We start from the raw sequence: 23,905 nt of genomic DNA on the forward strand, positions 1-23,905 counted from the left end.
AGCTGAGAGGCAAAAATGCAACTCTACTTCCTTCGCCTCTATTCTGCAGAGAGGACGTTAGTGGGATCACTCGAAAAGCTTGACAGGTATCTTCTGAAGTCTGGAAGGAACAGTGGACTAAAGTCTGATACCTGCCTAAGAAATCTAATGGCCTCTCTTCCATTACAATGGGACCAGCTGGGTGCTCCAATGGTCAGCGCAAAGTAGAGACATCTGTGTTGGGACTGCCCTGCTCTCTTCAGTTTTATGAGTCAAAACATTCATGAATGTTTTCCATGGACCAAATGTGGGCCCGGTAGGGGAGAGAGCCAGACTGGGGCCTGCCAGAAAACTAGAGCTGAGAGGCAAGTGACAATTTAGAAAGAGAGTTCATCACACATGACAGTCAGCATGCCCAGCAGGGAAGCCTCCGAAATGCCATGAATACAGCCACAGGACAGTCAGCTTTCTACAGCTGTCAGACTCAGAGAGTTTGAAGTTACCTTAAGACCTATTCAGTGAAACTCTCTGTCCTCCTTTCCCCTTTTCCACTCAATGTTCCAATTCCATCTGGAGGAGTCATTAGGTAAGAGTATTTAGTAAAGGAGGGAGGAAAAAAGATTAAGAAGGCAACCACACCCTTTTCTAGGGAAGGTAGGGGCCCACCTACTATAGGCCCTAACTAGAGAGCAGGAAGTCTGTATCTTGGAATGAAGAATTTTCTAATATACTGAACATCTTAAACCATGGAATCAGGACAACTTAGAGTTACCTACATGTGTTATCTAATACTAATCAGGAAAGCTATGAGCCTGCCCAAGTTTCATCCAGGGGCATGGGGAAGACGTCCTCCATTGTATGAATTTTAAGAAACTAAGGGAGACTAAATAAATTTCATCCAGCAGTGCTGTCAACATGACAATACACAAATAACACACTGGTGTCTACATCTCCCTCAGCAATCCTACAAGAAAAAAAAAAAAAAAACAGCTTCGACTTTTACTAGGTCCTTATTCCTTCATGAAGCTTAAAGAAAATCTGTGGCAACCAAGTGGGAAAACAGACACTCTACGGTACCTTTACCTGTAACTCAGGTACCTACTAATTCTCCTTCCTGATATAGCCCTAAACTCAAAAACTTCAGGCAAATTAATGCACACAGATTGATGCTTCATGGGTCTCTCATCCACTCAGCAAACACACAGTCATGTTTTAGCTGCACTGATATCTCAGGGTAATGTCCCTGCTACATGAGCAAGGGGTTAACCCAGTTGTTCGCAACATGGGCAGGACCACCCCCTAGGGGTGAGTCTAGAAATCTATGAGGACATTTAAATTATTCTAACAGTGTAATTGTGCCCAAGAATTAAGCCACTGAAAACGTGATCTTTTGTTCTTTTATGTTAGGGCATTCTATCAATCTTTAAAATTTCATGTGTAAGTAGGTTTTATTATCTATGGATTTCATCCAAGATGGCATTAAAAATATTATGAAAATGAGAACTGAGTCTGATATAATTAATAACTAGATTCACACTACTTTATATTGTTCACTCAATCTCATTCTCTGATTTGTATACACATTTCCAAATTATTTACTTTGAAAAATTTCACACATTCGGGATTTGCAAGACTATTATTACATTAAATACCTGTTTGCTGTTCCCCTAGATTCACTAGTTTCAACATTTTGCATCATTTGCTTTCTCTGCATATATACACATATTTTTTTTCCCTCAACAATTTTAGAGCTACATGCAGCCTTTGATACTTCATCCCTAAACAGTTCACCATGTATCTCTCCTACAAAATTTGATGCATAAAAAGCATTCTCCTACATAATTTGATGATTACACTCAGGAAATTTAACAGATTAAAAAAAAAACAACTAGAATCTAAGATAGTCTCTTTTCAGATTTTTGCCATTTGTTCCAATCAAATTTTACCAACTGTTCCTTTATAGTTGTTTGCTTTTTCTTATACAAGAATTAATCAGGAAACATGCAATAGTTGTCACATTTCTCTAGTCTCTTCCAATATAATCAGGTCATCAGCCCCTCTGTATCTTTCGTGTTATTGTATTAATATATATCTAGCTCCTTTTGGGCCCAGGCACAATTTAAGTCCAACTGCCAGATTAGCAAGAAGCTGGATGAGCAGAATCTCATCACTGCTATGTAATATCTTTTCAAAAAATATACCTTACTAGAGGCAAGTCTTTGAACTCAAAAGCCCCCTGAGAAAAATAGTTTTTGTCTTCTGAAAGAATATGTTACCATGGACATTCAAATTCCTTGATTGCTGATTTGCTGATTATGCCCATTTGGTTCTTATTTAGAGTACTTAAAGATGAATCTTAACAGACCATAAATAGCTTGAAATACTTAAGGTCTAAACACGAGTTTATTTCCTCTTGCTAGAAAAGTAAGCTCCTCTGAGTATTATGAACACCTTGTATAGTTGTACAGAGATTCTTAAAATTATGCTAGCTAATAATTTAATACATCCAGTGCTAGAAAATGAATTGGGAAATAATTTAAATCCTACTGATCTTCCCCATGGGAATGGGACAGATTCCTAACTAGATAACATGAAATCTGACACGAAATATTTAATATCTCAGAGAAAGACCACAGAGCCCAGCAATTGTAACAAAACAAGAAACCATCTCAACAATACCTCCTCTCTCCACTCTTCCCCACAATTTCCTCGGACTACAAAAAAAAGTAGAGATTATATGAAATATCCAGGCCTCAAACTACAGAGCCAACTAGAAAACAAACTGGTCCAAGTTAAAGTGTAAAGAAAGTCAAGTGATATCATTTTTGATAAATGTTCAGCACAGACCTCCAAGGAAAAGCAAGATGAAAAGAAAATATCCTGTTAACTGCATATACGCAAAAATTGTGTCAAAGAATGTATAAATAAATTGGAACAAAGCATGTAGACAACAAAGAACATGACTAGAAGAAAAATCACACAAAAGAAATAAATTTTTATAAATTGTTTCTTAAGGAGTTTGAGGAAAGTCTAAATAATAAGCAAAAGCTCAAAAACAAGATGATTTTTAAAAAATAAGGGAGATCACTGAGCAAAAAAAATATGGAGCAAATATCACTACATAATCAATTAATAAATTAGAAATAGCAAGAAAGAATAGGCAAGGCTAAAAAAAAAAAAAACCAAGTTGACTTTATGCCTATTTACTCGACGCCAAATATGAATTTAGATCAACTCAAAGGAATGCAGAGTACTAGAAAAAGCAACTTTAAAACTATTACATTTCAACTCATATGTGAAATTTTATAACTACAGATAGACCATAACATTTTTTAAAGATACTAACAAGATAATGAAATGTCAATATTAAAATCAATTATGTAGAGTTATGAGTTACTCTAGAGTATGCAGCATACCGATTCTAGGTATTCAACATTTCATGACAAAATGTCAAGGTTCAACTTCAAAAAAGTAACATCTTTGAAAAAGAGTTACTACAAAAATATCTTCCATATTAAAAAAAAAAAAGTAGAACTCTTACACCATGGCCATATTTATAAGTATATAGTTTTCTCTTGACACCAAGTATAAAAACAAAGAGAAATGAAAGACAACAGAATGTGCTTCTGACATTTAGAGTACTCTACCACTTAAGATTTTGTAATAATACAATGCAAAAATGATGATTTGGCTAAAATTTTTAATTTTTATACAAACCCCAAACAACTGTAAATTCTTTCTTGGAACAATTACTCAAAGTATCAAAATTCAAAGACACCATTTAAAAATCTAGAAATAAAAACAAATCATGAACATGTTATACTTCATTTAACTCTTTATTACCTTTGGGACAATCTTTTTCCTTCAATAAAAGAATATACACAGTGATATATATGCTACTGGTAGAAAATGAAGAGTTCTATAAAATGCTATAAGAAGAAATTTCAATTATTACTGAATATGCCAATTCTTAATTTAAAAAATGTCAAAGTTAATCAATAGACTTAACCTTGAAGCTGACCTACTTCCCTCTGAACCAGCAATATGCTATACACTTCCTAGATAATGCTTCAGAAAAGTCTTTGTATATATTCACTGAATAGTTCAGAACATCAAGATGGAGGTACAGAACAGGAACGTGAACAGGTCACCCAATATATCCGGTTCTTATTCCCAGGTTACGACAATCAAGGCAATAGGAGCAGGTGGGGAAAGAAATGACACAACCGAATGAGGCACAGTCGTCTGGGACCCACGCAAGACTTCTTTTCCCTATGACCCGAGGGTCAGTTGGTTTAATTAGATACAATAGAAATAAAACTGAAAGGATTCTGAAGAAGAAATAAAAATGAAAGATATGACTCAACATTTTTTACTTTTGGTAAAGTCAAATGGTTTCCACCACTGAGCAAACTGCAGTGCTTTCTTCCTCTGATCCTCAAAGCTTTCCCGGATTCCCTTCCTCCAAAGTCTTGGTTCTATATCCAGCATCCCACCAATGATTTCCTTTTAAAGAATGAGAAAAATACAAACATATGTATGTCTGAATACTGAAAATAGGAATGAAACTATTTATTTATTTATCTTTCTGTACATGGACACTCACAAGCATAAATTTGATTAATTTTGTAGCTAACAGCTGAGGAAGAGAATCGTGAAGAAAATAATAACAGAATAATAAGCAGATAAGATCCATTCCTTTTAGGGGTTGGGAACGTGACTTAAAATGAAGGTGATTTATAGTTTTTAATTCTTGGTTTACTTAGATTAGTATCAAAATATGTTTTTGATTCCTTAAAAAAGATCTCCAACTAATAGAAGAAATTGGTTTATAAATACACTGCGTAGCCGAGAGAACATTAGCCTGCGATTCAACTGCAGCTGAACAACAAAGTTAATAATTGCTACATGTTGATTAACTTTTTCTTCAAACTGTTTTACCAGAACAGCTAATAAGGACCAAATTAATTGAATTTCACTTTCTCTTCTTCCCCTTTGCTGCCTCTGGTAGATGTGCTAACAAGCAACAAAATAAACAAATTGTTTGACAAGCAGACACAGCCAAGATTACAGGGTTTGCATAGTCAGATGTGACATCCGGATGTTATAAATATTCTGGGATAATTTTATTAATAGTTTCTATGTTGTTCCTCTAAAAATTGGTTAGAACAGTATTCACCAACTTCACTGTATATTGTGACGAAAGTCTTGACTTACCTTCAAAAAAAAAAAGGTTATGAGTTGCTAAACTCTGGAATTTTATTAAATTTGTAAGCATACCTTTCCAAAGTAACGAGGAAATTTGTGTTGATCTTCAATGACATGGGCAAACCCTCCCTGGAGGCCAAAATCCACAGAGAAGTAAGGCAAGCCTTTGGGTACCTAAATAAATAGATAAATCACACATGAATACAGCATGAAATCAGAAAGTCATGCTTAATCCTTCTTCTTGCTCTCTGACATGACAGTACTTAAGCAACTCTCAAGACAAAAGTATACAATAAATTTCCAATTCTAAAAGATACCAAAGCAATGACCTTTCTTAAGTAAAATATTTCACTTGGTAGCCTTTCAACCAGATAGCTCTAACATCCAGCAATTATAATTAAAAACGATTATTTTTGATTTGGGGAAAACAGGAAAGTAAGGGTATTTTTAAAAATATTTAACAGCAGAATAATTTTTCCTTAGACTACACAAACAGAGAATGAGGATACACTTTCTTATATTTTCCTCACAATGTAGAATAGGAAGAGGGGCCTACTCATATTTAGAGCTTTGTTTATAATATCCCTGAGGCTTTACTACTATTTATCAAAGATAAATTAAACCTGAAAAATAATAACTTTTTTGTTAACTGGTGATGATACGAGTATAGCAATACTTAGTTTACCAACCACATTTCAAAATATCTCTAGAATAACTACAGTTGAACCCTGAACAATGCAGGAGTTTAGGGGTACTGAACTCTGAGCAATCGAAAATCCATGTATAACTTTTGATGCCAGAAGTACCTAACTACTCCGTATCTGTGAGGGAGTGGTTCTAGAACCCTCTGTGGATACTAAAATAGCATGGATCAATACATACAGTTGGCCCTCTGCATCCACGGACTCCCAACCGCAGATCAAAAACAATACAGGCATTTATTGAAAAAATATCCACAGTATAAGCGGACCCATGCAGTTCAAATCCATGTTGTTCAGGGGTCAACTATATCTTTCCCTCCTTCCCTCTTTCTATACACACACACACACACACACACACACAGTATTTTAAACTCTATCTTGATTAGAAAAGGTCGCAATTTATTGCTTTATCAATTAAGTAAACTTTGTGTCCTTGCAAGTTTCCCCCTCAAATTCTAATTGTCACTAGAAATCATTCAAGTGAGTCCATTTGTAGTACTATCTTTCTTATCCCCTCATACAGTCAGCATTTACTCATTTTGGCCCCGAATCACATATTTCTACTCAACTTGAAGTATTTTGTATTATGTCCTCAAGAAGGCACAACTTAGAAGTAGACAGTACGGTATAGTGGAAAGAAAGTGGTCATCTTGAAATAATATAAAGCAATTAAAATTAGGGCTAATAAAGAGTTGTTCATGTTACAAGAAAAGCATAAGTAAAACAAATCAGTTTACAAAATAGTATAAAACATAAAATGCAGAGAAATGGGCTAACATTTTATGACTTTGTATTTTTTTTTTATATTTTCATGTTTTAAATACAAACATGTATGACCTAGACGATTAAGAAAAAAAAAAGAAACAAACAATGCTCTCAATCCAGCCTGATTCTTATAACTATGTAACCACAGGCAAGTTATTTAACATCTCTAAATCTCATGAGAATTATGAAGAGTTCAGAGGTTTGCAATGAGGATAGAATCGGAAAATGTGCATAAAGTGCATGGCCCAATGCTTGGCACAGACAAGATTATTTGAACATTACTGTCTCCCAAACAATAGTGCTTTTTGTAAAACCAGTGGTAAAAGAAAAAAGGATGGAAGTTTCCATTAGAATATTTTTGCTATGTGAAGTAGATCATGTGGGAAATGTGACTCTGAAGGGATAAAAGAATGTTATAGAACTATATCAACTAAAGGACAGTACTTCAAAGGAGAGAGAACTTGAGGAAGCAATTTGTGATGACAGTGTCCATGCCTTTCATTTGTATTAACTGTGTCTGGCAGAATAATAGCCCCTTAAATATGTTGATAATCTAATCCATTATTGGCCATGAATACCTTACCTTATATGGCAAAAAAGACTTTGCAAATGCAATTAAGTTATGAATCTTGAAGTCAGGAGATTATCCTGAGTTATCCAGGTGGGCCCAATGTAACCACAATGGTACTTTAGGAGAGGAACAAAACTAAGAGTCAGGGAAAGACTGGAAGACCCTACATTGTTGGCTTTAAAGATGAAGGAAGAGACCATAAGCCATGGAATGCAGGTAGCTTCTAGAAGCTGGAAAAGGGAAGGAAAAAGATTCTTTCTAGAGCCTCCAGAAAGAATGAAGGTCTGCTTAACACCTTGATATCAGCCCAGTGACCTCTATTTTACACTTGTGATCTCCAGAACTAATAAATCTGTGTTGTTTTAAACCAATAAGTTTGTGGTAAGTTGTTAAAACCGCGTTAGAAAACTAATATACACACCAAATCTCAACGACCTACTGCCTAAGTGCAAAGATGGCACAATGAACACTTTACTACTTTTACACAAAGAACAACTGTTGTCACAAGCTTTTCCTGTTCTCTGCATGCAGGCTGCAAAAGGTATAAGCTACTGTCTTGCTAGAAGAGTTGTCAGTGGGCAGGCATTGCAAAGCCTCTACTACCAAAATATATGCACATTTAGCATTTTCCTTTTCTTGCCTTGACCAGCCAGAGGGAAGAAAGTTGAAACTTTGGTACCACTCTTGAAAGGTACTAATAGAATTATATTTTCTGCAATTACCAGAATTGTAAAAAAAAAATGTTACTGATGGTAGAAAAACAGTAATATTTGAATTTTCTCCTCTTAAAATTCCAGATGTTACTCCTGACATTCTATAATTGTCCGTGAGTTTAAAGGTCTCTGGGTAAATCCAAATTTTCCCTGAGACTGCCTTTCTTTAGTTTAAAAAAAAAACCAGTCCCTAAATGTTTTAGATGTTTTTCAACTATTGTTATCACAAAATTAAACTTAAAAACCACAATATTTAAAAGTTCAGAAAGAATTCATCCGAAATCTCAATAAAATAGCCTTGTAAAAAATGACTTTTCTTGACAAGTTATTTAATATCATGTAACTTCTTTGTAATGAACATTCAGATGTTTCCCTTATATATTTTCATAAACTTCACACTACACTGCAAAGATATCAAAAGACCCAGAGAAAATCAACAAATGGGCATAAAAAGAAAAGGTTATACTTACACATCAAGGGAAAACATAAACCAACAAAGAATCAAAATGAATTATAAATCTGTGAATCTCTAATAAAAAATAAGAATCTACTGAGGAGAAGAAAATCACCCTACCTCTCTCTAATAAAGCAGGTCAAATACCTCATGAAACTGCAAAGGACACAGAGCTTTTAAAAGTATAATGGGGTTATTTCAGAATAAAAATTATGTTAAAATAACTAAAGACTGTTCACTTCATGCTCAGAAACATTTTTATCATTTGAAAAGGACACTGGAAAGATTGTTAACCTAAAAAGTGACCTGCTTTGGAATTATTCTTATACTTGAGTTCCCTTCACAATTCTATGCACATAATTACTGAATCCTAAAGTGTAGAAGGACCTCAAGAGGTCAGCAAGCTCACACCCCATCCATTTGCTGTGACTCTTAGATACAATACTATGTGGTGATTTAGAAAAGGTGATTGGCACTGTATTTGAAATGCTTCAAAGTTGAATATACAACTACCATTCCTACAAGTATCTGTATCTGTTTCTTATTCTCCATACTGGTTAAGTTAAAATATTAGAACCCTCTGGGTACTTAAGTACTTATCCAAGTTTTAAAAAACAAACTTAAAACAGGTAGGAGGAGATAGTTTACCAGTAAAAAAAACTGCATACGCAGTGCGGCAAATGAAGAACAATACATTTCTTTTAAAATTTCTACTTTGAAATATTTTCAACTACCATTAAAATCGTGATCTAAAAGAATATTTAATGCATTGGAAATTATGCGAAGTGAAAAACTCAGACACAAAATAAGTGTACATTAGATACCTTTTTCTATAGGCTCATAAGGCAGAAGTATATAGGTTATTTAGAAGGAGTTTTGTTTGGTTTTGTTTGTTAAAATATTTTCTGGCCCCATTCGCCAGCAAGGAAAGAGAAAAAGATCATAGAGAATATTTTACCTTTAAATTAAAATTATCTTCAATAATGCAATGAAATTTGAATCTTTGGACTGGGATATAATAAATGTAATAAGGAATCCTATCAGTCACATAAATCAGGAGTCTAGCTTTCCAAAAGAAGAAATCGGAGAAAAATATTCTAGTGACATCTCCGAGAACAGGGGTTAGCAAACTTAAAGAAAAAAAACTTGTCAAAGTTTCCATTTAAATAAAATATTTTGGGCTCTGCAGATCATACAGTCTCTTGTTGCAACTCTTAAGTCTGTCCTTGTTACATGAAAGCTCCCAAAGACAATACATAAATGGGTGCAGCTGTGTTTCAATAAAACTTCACTTTTACAAATAGACAGCAGGCTGGATTTCACACACAGGCTGGAGGTTCCCAACCCCTGCACTAAAGTATAAGCTCTCTAAAATCAAGGATTATCTCTATTTTGTTCCATTATGTATAAAAAGCAGCTAGAATAGTGCTTGGTAAAGAGGAGGTACTCAATAAACTTTTATAGACTAAATTACTTTTTTAATAAAAAAACAAAAAAGAATCCACAATTCTATTATATCTCTATTCCATTTAATTTATATTTCTAGAAGAGAGGTCATCACAGAAGTATTCAACTTATGTGTAACTTGTATCTACAAGTTGACCCAAGCAAATCAAGATTAAATTATGAAAAATGGTAAAGAAGCTTTTCCCAAAAATTATGAATGTGTTGTCTAACTCACCTGTTTTAAAGAAATATAACAGGGAACCTTTGCATAAGAAAAAACAAACAAACAAAAAATGAGTTCCAAATTCAAAATAGAGCCTCTAGGAAAGTGTTGCTCTCATTATAATTCCATTAACGAGAAAGCCTCTCCCACCACTTGTCCTTCAGCGACTGGGGAGCCCATGAGAGGATTTCTGGCCAAGTCTGATGGCTGTCACAGCCAATTATATGACAGAGGGCCAGAAGGTCAGGAATAAACATTCAGATAAGCACTAGAACAAATATGCATTTGTTAGATCAAGTAGAATGAAAATATTTTCTTCTTCATTAGTTACTTTTTCATTTGGTCACTCAGCCAAATGGTCTCTTTCTCAAGTAAAATGTAGAAATTAATGAAAATCCTGAACACTAGGGTAATTTTTTCATATTGGAGGGAAAAAAAGATACTTACAGACTTTCTGATATCTTTTGAAGAAAGGTCAATCAATTTCTTATTCATAGACCACTCTTCATCAGATTCCATTATGGCTTTCTAAGAAATAGCCATATATTAGTAAAAAATAATACATGTGCAAATACAAAAAGACAGTTTAAAAGTTAAATAATACAGTAAATTAATTGCAAGGTATATTATACATGGTAAGTCATTATTTTGAATAAATTAGGCTTCAATTTCTGTTATTTAAAATTGGAACTTCTTGATTTTTTTTATAATCCTATCTTTAGCCAAGATAATACTATTTTACTCATCCTTAAATCTGGTATTGAAGTTAACTTCAGCTCACCTTAATATGACAGAAACAATCCTTAATAAGACCAGGCAATTTAATATTGCACATAATGTGTGAACATAAAAGTTCAAAAATTCCTAAGATTCATAGAACTCTACTCAAATACACTTAGCTTTACTGCTCTTCTTAAAAAGATGAAAAGAGCAATTTATATGCTTTCTAGCAACCAAGTACTTAAACTGTATCTGGCCATATAACAAAAAAGTAAAATGCAAGGGGAAAATGATAGAAATGGTATTATAAGACTTTCTAGGCTTATAGTATGACTACTATTTATGGAAAAGAAATGTTTAATAGAAAGGCCAGGGTGATAAGTATAAAATAATCTCATTTTGTACAGTATCATTATTAATGGAGCAAATTAACATTCAAATAAGCACAATTTAAATACAACACATATACTGCTGTTCCCTATTAAAAAGGCATGGGATGTTTGTGTTGACACAATAATGTAGCATTCCCTGTGAAACTGAAGCCAAATACAATAAATGCATCTTTAATGAGCATATAAAAGGTTTAGTGTAGAAAAGTGACATATCATTCTGCTAAGAGATGATAATTCTGTCACTCAACATGAGCAACAGTGGCTGTCCTATGTTGTGTCCTATACTTCAATGCCTATAACCCTGATCACCGAAGAGTCTACTGAGGAAGTACCACCCCCCAGAAAAAGACCACTGAAGAACAATATAATAATTTTTCTCAACTGATTTTGTTTAATATAAGGTTGACATGGATTTTGAGATTATCTGGTCTATCCTCCTATATTTTAATAGCATAAGTCTTCAAATCAAATAATCAGATTGTTTTTTAAAATTCCTAGAAAGCAGGTTTTCACCTCTTTAACCTTACAAAGTTTCATAATCTTTTTATTTGAAATTTCACATCAATAAACTTTACCAGCCTAAACAGTTTAAACATTGTACATGCAAATCTTCCTACACCTACCTCACAATGTATTACCTCCTTTTCATTGCACATTGTTATTATTTCATATATGGTTCCACATTTATGTATTTAGTCTATAAATTATAGAGTATTCAAGTCAGTATCAAACACATGCTATTTAGTAAAAGCTGCTTGAATATTATAATAACACTTAATTAAGAACTCTAGTCATTTAGTATACATCCAAAAATGTATGTCAAGGTTAGATATTAGTTTCTCCTTACAAATAGCATAAAGAGGTATTAAATACTAAACTTACAGCAATAACTTGTCTCAGCAATTGTAATTTGTACTGTCTATATGTAACTATCTATAGCTCTTGTGAATTTTGGTAAGGTTTTTAGAGTTATGACTATAATTTTGACTTGGAAGTACTTCAAGGTAAAACCCTAATTTTTCATGAGAAATTAAAATAGAAATTACAAATTACCACTTGACAGTATATTCACACTTATAAATAAGCATGCTTTTAAAGGTCAAAATCCCAAATATCTTTCTACTTAAATTTATACAGAATTTTTTATGCTTTACTCCATTTCTTTATATAAAATTTAAGTATATTAGAGGGAAAAAAAAGAATGAAGATAACTGTATTCATAAAACATCACCACAGCAAAAAATAAGTATGCACGTAAAGACTATCTATAAATACCTTAAAATAGATGGGAGCCATATCACCCATTTCCTTTGGGAGAGGAATACATTCATAAACCATATGATACGGTTTCTTCATGTTCATATTAGTTTCTAAAAAGATGCAGTCCAATCCTTTATCTTCAAACATCTTGACCAATGATTTTCTAAACATCTGAAGAAAGGAAAATGGTTACATAAATAAAGCATTTAGAGAAGATGCAAAACACAAAAACAATAATAAAGTACAATGAATCCCTCTAAAATAAAAAACAAATGGTAAATATCTGAACTCCATAATGTTACTTCACTTTCTAAATCCTCTACATAATTTCACATATTTAAGCAACATTTTTTAAAACTAAAACTCACTCTGCATAGTTTTACGTGTATTAAATGGTTCCAGTAAACCAAAATAAGAAAAGAAAGCGATAAAATCAAATTCAGATTGTAAAATACGCAGAACTGACAGTAAAATCATAGAAAACATCCATAAGCCCAAAATATGCTCTGAGCAGGTAGGTATCCTTCAATTCAGTAGGAGACAAGCAGAATTCACTTCTAATTGTTTCCGTATGCTCACAGCACCTTCTTTTGCTTATTTCCATACATGTCTGCTGACCTTTCACTTGTAACCTATTTTTACATACAATCCGGTCCTATATGAAAATTGAATATACTAAAGTTGGCAAGTAAGAGTGTTTTCTTTTCCCAAAGAGCCCATCATTATTATAAAATCCATATTTTTTATGACTTTTTACTTATTCACTTATCTATTTATTTATTTTACACTACTAAGCCTGAAGAACAGTTGTTTATAGAAGGTGGTTGGGGTCCAGGATGTTCACATGTATTCACAGGATGTCCCTTGTAGTACAGGATGAAGCCGGGGATTAGAAGAAAGAGGAGGAGGCTGCAGACCAAGAGCCAAAAGCCACCTCCACCCATATCACCATGTGTGGATCTCCAAGGTATCTGAGAATTACATATTCCAACTTGGCCTTGTAGAATGTGATGCAAGTATATGTGCCTAAGTAGGAGGACGAGATACTTTTTTTTTTAATTTGTCAGCTTGATTTATAACTTAATATTTAATTAAATTTTTAAATTATGATCCTAGGTCACATGTAGAAATAATACAGAGCAATCTCATGTACCTTTAACCCAATTTACCCCAAAACTACACAGAACCAGGAAATTAATACTGATATTCTAGATACTGAACAACTCCAACACCATGAGGATCCTTCCTGTTGTCCTTTTATGGTCACACTCACTCCCACTCCCCCTTTCTTAAATCTTGTCAATCACTAATCTGCTCTCCATTTCTTTAATTTTGTCATTTCAAGAAAGTTATATAAAAAAACAAAACAAAGAAAACAAAAACAAATTCATAGAACCAAAGGGATGGTTACCAGAGGGAGGAGGTTGAGGGATGGATAAAAAAGGAGTAAGGGAATATCGTCAATAAGACTGTGGTAAGTTTATAGTGTCAGATAATTAGTGGGGTGATCACATTATAAGACATAAAAATGTAAAATCACTATATTGTACACCAGAAACAAATATAACCAATCTAAGACTGTATACCAATTACACAAATTAAAAAATAAATGAAAGAAAAAAAAGAATGTAATATAAATGAATGGAATTACATAATCTTCTGGGGCTGGCGTAGTTCACGCAGCATAATTCCCTGGAGAGTCAACCAGGTTGCTGTTGAGACATTGCCTAGTTACTACCACATGGAGATAGAAGTTCAGGTTCCTCACTTTGCCTCTGTTGACACCTACTCTGCTGGGTAGGAGATGAACATTCTGGGTTCCCACCAGGCCCTCACTGATAACATTATCGATCACTCATCACTTTTCTGTTTTCCACTTACTTGATAAAATAAGAGCAAGTAGGTATAAAAAAAAAAAAAGGAATTGAGTTATTATTAATTTGAGGTGAATTAGAAAGGTACCTAGTAAGCAACAGATACGGGACACACACACACACACACACACACACACACACACACACACACACACACACGTATGTGTGTATATATACTGAAGTCTCTCTACTTTAGACACTCGATTTGTTGTTTAATTCAAAGTCTGCCAAGATGCTAAATTCAAAGTTCCAATAATATAAGGGACTGCAGACTTTCTACCTCTATAATCTCATTAGAGGTGACAGTTAGATAAACCATTATAGATGATTATAGATGAATATTTCCCCTTTTAAAAATTCCGAACTTAGGTATTACACTTTATAAAATCCCATTAATAGAAATAGCACACGCACAACTGAAGCTAAATTACAATAAAAATAATAAAATATAAAATATTGGTATAAATGCCTAAATGGTAAAACTGATCATTCAAATTTTATAAGTTGCCATGCCCTCAACCTAATTTCTGCAGATAAAAACCCTTCTCAATAAATTCTGTGTTAACTACACTGTTTCATTTTCCTCTTCTTAGGCAAACAAGAAGACTAAATGTTCCAGCTTCTCTGGGACTTAGGTGGGGCTACATTCAGCTCTGAGTAATAAATGTATATATAAAAAATTAACTTTGCTGGCTTAAGGTATTGTGAGTTAGGTTTTATTTGCAACAGCAGTAAGAATAGTAAGATGGACAATTAACTGACATCAGTGATATGACTGAAGCTGCTGATGAACCAGAAAGTGACAATATTTAACTCTATTGTTCCCTCCATTCAATTGTATGTCCCAGATTTTGTTCTCATTCCTGAAACTAAAATACAAAATCAAATGGGAAAATAAACAAATTTGGTTTTATAACAGTTTTTTAAATTGTCTCTATTTTGTTAATTGTTACTATGTTTGTGAATTTTTATGTATTATGAATATTTTCAATTAATTGTCATTTAATTATCTAGTTCTGTCGTGAGAAGATAATTTTATATACCAGAAAAATAAAAAATTATTACTAAGATGGTACTATATATTTGAAAACCAAACTTTTTTAAAAGATAAAAAAGCAGCAGTAACAACAATAAAAATTTAGATAATCCAAAGATTATCTCACAAAGTTCCTTCCTTCATGTCTGTTCATAATCCTTTCCTGGTTTAACTGTTTTAGATTCTAACCTGGACAACAGTGAAGACAGACTCAAGATGTCATGCATTATACTGAAAACTCAACAGTACTAAATTAGTAGTGATGCAAGAATAGTTCAATATTATAAAATATATAAACATCATACTAATAGCTTCAAGGAAGAAACACACATTTAAGTACTTCTCTATGTATATAAAAGACTTTAATTTAAAAATATGAGTTTAATGGTATAATGTATAATTTGAAGTTCCCAACTCCATTAAGCAGGATTTCCTCCAAGCTCAATATAATATTTTATACATATTTAAATAATATTCATTTTTTTTAAAGTTACATGATAACTAAACAGTGAAGAAAGTTTTTTAGTTCATTATCATAAGATACCAAAATTATTTTATGCTTCAGAAAGAGACAGAGATCTCATGTTATGGGGATGACATAAAATTCCCATTATTCTGAGTAGAAAACACTTATATCCTTTGGGTAATCAATATTTTCCACATTTCTAAACTATGATTACTCATCTACATTTTTCATTTAGTTAACACACCTAAACTAAAATTATTTCCAACATAGTTAAGTAAACTATACTACAGGGTTTTATAATTCTTAATATTCAGCAATTCACGTTACAAAAAAATCAAGAAATTTGAATAAACAATTTTCAAATAAAAATGTATTTTCTTTAAAAATATTAAAGCTATATAGGATTGATCATGTAATATTAATACTAAAATTATTCAATTTTTTCTAAATAGAATGTCTAAAGTTATCCAAAGATAAATGTTATGAGATAGAGCAGAATATACATTTTAAACTCTATACCCTTCATAGAATGACCCCTTTCGAAAATGACATTAATTTTTAAAACAGCGCAAACCTACAAAAACAAAGAGAATAGAGAAAATACACTGAAAATCAGATCAGCCCACATATCTGACTTAAACACTAGAAAGCTGATTAGATACGTGGGTGGTGTGGGGGGGCAGGGAGTAAAGCAGGAATTGTAAAGAAAGCCAAGCTGCACCACAGAATCCTCAAAAGGCTTAGGAGTTGACAGTGCCAAGTAGCCATGGAAGTAGAAGTGAAAGTGTGGTGAAAAACAGATGGCATAGATGAAAGTCTTTTGAAAAAAGCAATTAACATGCCAGATCCCTTCCTCCACACCAGCAGAACACTATAGAGTTATCCTTTGGAGAAGGTTGCTGGGCTGGGGAAACTAGAGAGTTGAAAGTATACAGTCTGAAAAGAGGGGCATTATAGGAGGTGTTACTTAATGTTCTAAAATGTTCAACATTCTGCCACCCCACCCCAGCCTTATTCCCCAACTCAGCTCCCAGAACACTGGCAAGCTGACTTAGTGCTCTAGGCAAAAGATTAAAAAGATTCTGATTAAAAGGATTAAAAGGATTCTAAAGATTCTGACTGGCTCCAGGGAAAAGACCTAAAGGTACCAACACTGGAGGTGTCCGAATAAAATGGCCCCACCAAATCACTCCACAGTGAAGCCTACTGTAGATAAGCACCAAGGGCCCCCACCATCATACTGTTAACTTGGGGTGTTTAAAAAAATGAACCTACAGTGTCTGACTATAACATATGTTCCAGCGTATTTGTCAAACTGATAAGAATAAATTTAAAGGGGACAGAGTTTCACTATATATTTAATAAACTAAAAATCTGGATCTTATTCATTCGAAATTTATGATTATTCCCATATGCTCTGCTAAAATTTATCTTCGCATCTTCTATTAAATATAAGATCTAAAAATTCATTAAATGTTACTAGAGGTTGGTGATAAAAATCACTTGAATGAAATGGTTCCTGTATTAGCAAACAATATATTTTTCAATATTTTTTTAAATACATATATTCCCTAAAAGAGGTGAATGGCTGACCATAAGGATATTCACCAAGGCATAATTAATTTGAGTTTTTGTACATATTTGAAAGTAAAAACAAAAATCCAAAAAGCTACATTTCTTGAAGTAAGCTAGAATTCAGATATTCTGTGTGTTCACTATCTTACAGTAGTTTACAACTTCTAACAATTTTTTTCTTTTATCACACAAAGAGAGCTATTATTTGCATAAAGCGGTTTGGCTTTTCCTCCCTCACTCAAATTTCCATAATGCATATGGCTTATACAATCTGCTAAATTATAATGTAACCTGTGCTAGAATATACCATCCTTTGGGCAAAATTGATAGATGATTTTGTCTCTGCAGTTCTCACAACACCTGAATTATCTTATACTCACGTACTCAGCATATGTTGTACTGAATAAATTTCTTCTTTATCTACCTCAATGTTTTTCATCAAGTAGCTTAATTTCTCACAGAAATATAAAACACACAGGCCAGATTCTTGTATTACTTAGAATATTTTTGGCACTGTATTTTGCTCTAAGTTAAATCAGCTTTGCATGTATAAATTTTTAAAAGGCATTTCAGAAAAGTCCCAAAATAATTCTGAACACCAAATTTGCATACTTTCCATTTTAAATTATTGACAGCACTGGTATGTATTAGAAAAAAAAAATTTCACATCAAATATATTTGTCCACATTCTTATCCTTGTTAGGCCATAGATGCATTAAAACAGTTTGCCCTTTAACTTTCACAGCACAGACTTAAATATTACAGGGAGAAAGAGACTGAATTTCACTGAACGCGGTCTGAATATCTCCTCTTTTAGTATCTTTATCAGCATGATGCAAAAACTAGTATATGGTCTCTTCTGAAATCTTACAATTTTCACATTTTTAAACTAAAAGTCACTATAACACCTACTCGGCTGTCAGGTATTAGAAACACAAAACTAACATTCTCTCTCTCCCTCCCTCCCTCCCTCCCTCTCTCTCTCTCTCTCTCTCTCTCTCTCTCTTCCCCCTTCCTCCCTCTCTCCTTCCCTCCCTCCTTCCTTCTTTTTGGTAACCTGTGCTAGATCTTGATGTAATTCAGGTCTTGATATAATTTCACCTATGTTGTACCTTTCAATTTCTTAAAAATCAGCCACACACACACACACAACCCTGAATCTAAACTCTGGGTCAGGTTATGAAAGGAATAGTGAGAGAAAAATTAAAGCTGGTAACAAAATCAGCACAAAAATCATAGTAGCAGAATAAGTTAATAATTCCATTATAGGAAAATATGACAACTGCTGAATATAAATCTCTGACTTCCAAAATTTATTTTTTATTATCTGAAAATATCTTTCCTTTGGCTGTAAGTTATTAGCTTACTATAAGAATGATGATCTCAATGTTCCACAAAAGCATGGCTTAGAAATGTTCCACTGATTTTTTTAAGTAAAAATAATTATTACTTTGTCACAATTTATTTAGTAGACAAAAACTTTCAGTTATACACCTAAAGCTAATATGTTATATGTATATTATATCTCAATAAAAAACAATTTTAAAGCTTTCAAAACATGGAGTACATAAAGGATTATGGTGAAAAGATCCTGATCCATATATATCCGCACTATGAAAATGTATACGAATATTTAAGTTCAGAAAGTAAAATCATCCGACAAAAGTATAAAACTTGTTATAATTTATCACAATAGTTTTGTAAAAATTGCTTGTGAGCATTACATACTGACAATAGCAATGAGCATTATCATACTGACTTGAATTTCCTCCCAGATGTCTTCATCTAATAAAGTAGCTGCTCTGTGGTGCTGCAAAGGGACTATCAGGCAGTGCCCCTCAGTAAGAGATTGAAAGTTGGGTAAACATAAATAAACCTATGGGAAAAAATTGGAAAGGTGAAATGTTATTGCTATTTATTCTCAGTTGCAACAGATGAACCCCTAAAAGGAAACATGTTAACATTTAATAAAGTATACTTGTTTATAAGCAATATATTTTAAAGCCTTAATAGATATTTAATATTTTAAAAATATTTAAAAAGCCATGAAGATAGCTTTTAATAAACTGGAAATTAATAGCACGTCTCAATTTTAACTATTTTACATCAAAGATTAAGCTTACCCAAGGGCAGAATAAATGACACTTTTTCTTTGATCTGAGAAAGCTGTATGATATCAAAGCCCTTGAAATAATACAATTTTTGCAAGAGTAGAAAAAACACCATGGTCTAGTAATGGCAGAGAAATCTAACTGATGCCTATTAATTCAGGCCTTCCTTCTCTCACTGGCTGAGAAAAGAGAATTAACTCAACTAAGAAAGACAATGAAATAACCTCTGTATGTCTTTACTGCCCTGGTTAAGTTCTATTTGTTTACATACATGTATTACCTACAAGCTAGTGCTACTTTTCCATTATAAACTGTCCTTTTTAAAATTAAAAGGCTCAATTAGTATGTATGTAGTGAGCAAAAGGTATTCGCAGGAGCATAATGTTCTGCAAAAAGGCTTGATCTTATTTTCTGTTACTGTTTGTTGAGATTTTAGCTAGAAATATTTTGTATAGCAGACAATGTATGTTTGTTTAACAAAGTAATGCAAATTTTTTAAACTGCTGAGAAAGGACAAAGTAGTAGATATATTTACTTAAATTTATAGTAAAATCATGACCATATTCACAATTAAATACAGTATCAGTACTGATTCATTAATTGTAAAAATGTACTAATGTAAGGAGTTAACAGAGGAAACGAGTATGGAGTTTAAGGAGCTCTGTACTCTCTTCTCAATATAAATCTACAACTGCTCTAAAAGACAAACTGCACTTTTAAAAAAAGTAAAATATAGTGTTAAGACAAGGAGATGGCTAAATAACTTTTCTTTTCAAAAAATAACGAAGAGTCAGGGACAGCTGATGACCAGAAAGTTATTTAACTGACTCTAATGAGTACAATATTGTTTCATTAATGCATTTGGATTTGAAACATTAACTTCAAATATTAGACATTCAAGCTGAGTGAGAATTATTGAATTGTTTTGAAATACTATTTATCGTTTCTGCTTAACTGTACACTTAGAAACTCATTATCAAATATGATTAACTTAAGTAATAACTAAAAGGAATAATTTGTTATTGTTTATTCAGATTAATAAAATAACCTATTAGCTACCATGGAATAAAGAGGCAGTCAGATACTGTAGGAAATGCATTAGAAATAACTAATTGGAAAATGTAGATTGCTTCACAGAAGAGGAAAGCTGAGAGGAATGGGAAAAAGAATCTATGAGATAGTAATATGAGTTAAAAAAAACAAAACACAGAAAATGTCTGTTTACTGGCCAATGGTTTCCTTTCATCAGTGAATGAAAAATGCCTACTACGTGATTCAGCCTACAGAAGCAGGAGGCTAACAAAAGTTTTGTACACTTAACCCTCTGTGCTTCCCTGGACCCAGCCTGTCCTCAGTACACTAGGGAAAAGGAAGTCACTGAAAAAAACCCAAACTTCTCCTAAAGCATTTGAAACATTAGGAAAATTTTGTTTAATTTATTCTTACATTTTTTTAAAGATAAGGAGTCAGACTGAAGAGGAATGAAATATTTATACACAATCATAATTATAAAAATGTAAATGTGTATGTAAAGATCTGGAAAAGAAATTAGAAAAAATAATACGAGTTAACTGGTTAAAGTGGAGTTTTTTTAAATTGATTAAACTTTGAATCAAATTTTTACATTCGCCTTTTTCATAAAGTATGGAAGGAGAAGAAAAAGAAGGGTAAGGGAATAAAGAAACCAAAATCCAAACTGATAAACTGTTAATGACCTAAAGATAGTAAAGACTGGAGTTGGAATGGAAAAGCTAATTCTTTGGATACATAAGGGTGTGCATGTAAGTGTGTATATAAAATAAACAAATTAATTAAGGAAAATGTATATGTATGTTCCCAAAACTATGACTTCCTAAGACTAGCATTCATTCTTCTCATTACTTTTTCTCACTCACTTCACTCCAGCTACACTAGTCTTTCTCTTTCATGAATGTCAAGTTCATTTCCTCCTTAAGGCTTTTCACTCACTGATGCCCCTTCCTCAACTATTACTCATTCATATCTTCATGTTACTTGCTCCTTCTCGTCTTTCATATCTTTACAAAATAACTCCTCAGGGAAGCCTCTTTGGCCACCATTTCAAAAATACTCTCCCATCATTTTATTTCATTCCCCTTCCTTTTATTTGCTCTACGACTTACTATCACTTTCTTAAATCAGGAAAATTATTACTCTGTTTATTTTCTGTCCTATTTCATTAGAATACAAGCTCTGAGTCTCTACTTTCCCCAGTAACCAATTAGAGTTTGGCATATATCAGCTACATGATAATGATTTACTTAATGTAAGAATTAAATCACCAAATATTTATTGAAATAAGTGACTATTATTAGTGACTATTAAATAAGTGATTATTGAACAAATGATTGTAAATATGCATGTTTGGTATATGATGATGAGTAAAAGTTATCTATGCCTTCGTGGAACTTACAGACTATAGGGGAAGAGACCCAATAAACAAGTAAACCAAAATACATTAAACTTTTTCAAATTATGGGATAGTCTATGAAAAAATAAATAGAAATTATGAGGAAGTAAGGGAAGAAGCAGAAGCTACTTTAGACTGAGTAACTTTGAAGTGATTTTAATACTGAGAATCAAGTGACAATCTTGAAAATAAGTCTGTACAGCTGGTAAATGGCTGGGCCAGAATTTGAACTCAGGTAGTCTGGTTCCACAATCCAAGGCCTTAACCACTACCCAATGCTGTTTCTCAAGAGCAGAACCATACAAAATGTGAGCTTCATATTACTTAAATATTTATATTTACTATAAAGAAGATTCTAAGAATCACGGGATTCTAGAAAAAAAATATTTGAAACACAGAATAAGAGAAGACAGATTCCTTAGGAATCTTATAAGAGTATGAAGAAAGAGATAAACTACATATTCCACTAAATCATTTCTTTAGGGCAATAAATGTTATATTTCCTACCTTAACACCTATTGCAACAATAAGGTGCTTGGGAAATTGAGAGCTGTTGAAACAATACAGACATTTTTCCATTTGTGCAGCAAGACTCCGGTGTTCTGCAATAGCTTGTTTCCTTTGGTTCTCTTCCTCTTCACCAAAACGCTCTCTCTCGGCTGCTTTGGAGACAAACATGTCATCCAGAGTATAATAGTCTCCATCTGTTTTTCCCATAAACTGAAAAATCAAAATAACAGTAGTCGGAAGATAGTAGCTAAGATTTTATTGTACTGTAGCACATGGAAGTCATGTTCATAAGTTCTACGATAAAATTCTTACATTAGAAAAAAAGAAAAAAAATGATTAAAATTTAAGCTTGACCTTCAAGGGTCAATCCATCATCATCGTCATCATCACAGCTAAAGTTTACTAATTACTATGTGCAATTCTATGAAATTTGATTGTTTTATACTCCTATGAAGAGGGGATCATTCTCATTTCCATTTAATAGATGAGGAAACTGAACCACAGAGAGGTTAAGAACTAGTTCACTTTAAAATTAGCATATATAGAGTCATATAGAACATAAAACATTTTTCAACTATATCTCCAGGTACCTTCTCCATACCTCCCCAACATAAACTATAACACAAACTATAGATGACATTTTTATAACACACAACACAAATTTTATTTACTTATTTTATTTATGTCTGATTAAAATCCTCGAAGAGCTCTACATTGTGAACAAGATCAAGATCAAACTCTAGTTTGGTCTTTTGAATCACAGAACAGAAAGGTACAGTGGTTAAAAGCTTGCACTCTATAGTTGGAAAGACCGTGGTAAAACTCTATCACCTTGGGCAAGTTATTTAATCTCTCCATGCTCTCTCTATGCTTTATTTCTTCATTTTACAATGGTTATAACAGTATCTATAATAGGGTTATTTCACTTAATCCTTACAACACATGCCTAGCACACAGAAAAGACTCATAATTGTGAGCCACCATTATTACAAATCTTTTCAAGATGTGGCAATGATGACCTCTCCAGGCACATTTGATCACATCCCTATGCAAACTCTATGCTCCAGCCACCCTATTTTCAGTGCCCAAAAGTACAGTTTTCTTCAGGCTTGGCACATATAACTCTCTAATCAATTTTCCCATCAATTCTGCCATTCTGCTCCTACTCATATTCAATCTGAGGCTCCATTTCAGTTGTCACCTCTATAAAAGAACTTCCCTAGATCTTCCATGCTCCTCCAGCACTATAACCACATCAGTCTCATGAGCACAATGTATCATAAGTGCTTATTAACTTGTGTTTTTCTTCCATTAGACTAAGTTCTAAGTTCTACTTAGTCTACTAACTACCAAAAAGAGAACTACCTTTTATCATCAAATACAAAGCAATAGCAAGATGCTTGAATCTTAACTGATATTTTAAAGAGTTGATGAAAGCTGGAGGGCTCTGTGTCAGAGAAAGTAGACTGGAAA

General features: G+C 33.0%; 1 protein-coding gene across 6 annotated transcripts in view; it reads right to left on the reverse strand.

Moving 5' to 3' along the window:
- Positions 1-3,662: 3,662 nt before the first annotated feature.
- CWF19L2 (CWF19 like 2, cell cycle control (S. pombe)) overlaps positions 3,663-23,905 on the reverse strand; it is a 92,315-nt gene continuing 72,072 nt past the window's right edge. For 4 of the 6 annotated variants that reach the window (XM_011368134.2, XM_023535387.1, XM_023535386.1 and 1 more), the window contains exons 13-18: positions 22,430-22,642; positions 19,143-19,259; positions 12,448-12,603; positions 10,508-10,588; positions 5,260-5,361; positions 3,797-4,485 (exon numbers count right to left, since the gene is read on the reverse strand). In XM_011368134.2, the coding sequence (XP_011366436.1) occupies positions 4,342-4,485; positions 5,260-5,361; positions 10,508-10,588; positions 12,448-12,603; positions 19,143-19,259; positions 22,430-22,642 (813 nt within the window). In that variant the 3' untranslated portion in view covers positions 3,797-4,341. Of the gene's footprint in view, positions 4,486-5,259; positions 5,362-10,507; positions 10,589-11,789; positions 11,870-12,447; positions 12,604-19,142; positions 19,260-22,429; positions 22,643-23,905 lie in introns of those variants that run through there. The other 2 variants (XM_023535389.1, XM_023535388.1) reach the window with 2 other exon arrangements.

The sequence above is a fragment of the Pteropus vampyrus genome, unplaced genomic scaffold (assembly GCF_000151845.1).
Source record: "Pteropus vampyrus isolate Shadow unplaced genomic scaffold, Pvam_2.0 Scaffold139, whole genome shotgun sequence".
Lineage (NCBI taxonomy): Eukaryota > Metazoa > Chordata > Mammalia > Chiroptera > Pteropodidae > Pteropus > Pteropus vampyrus.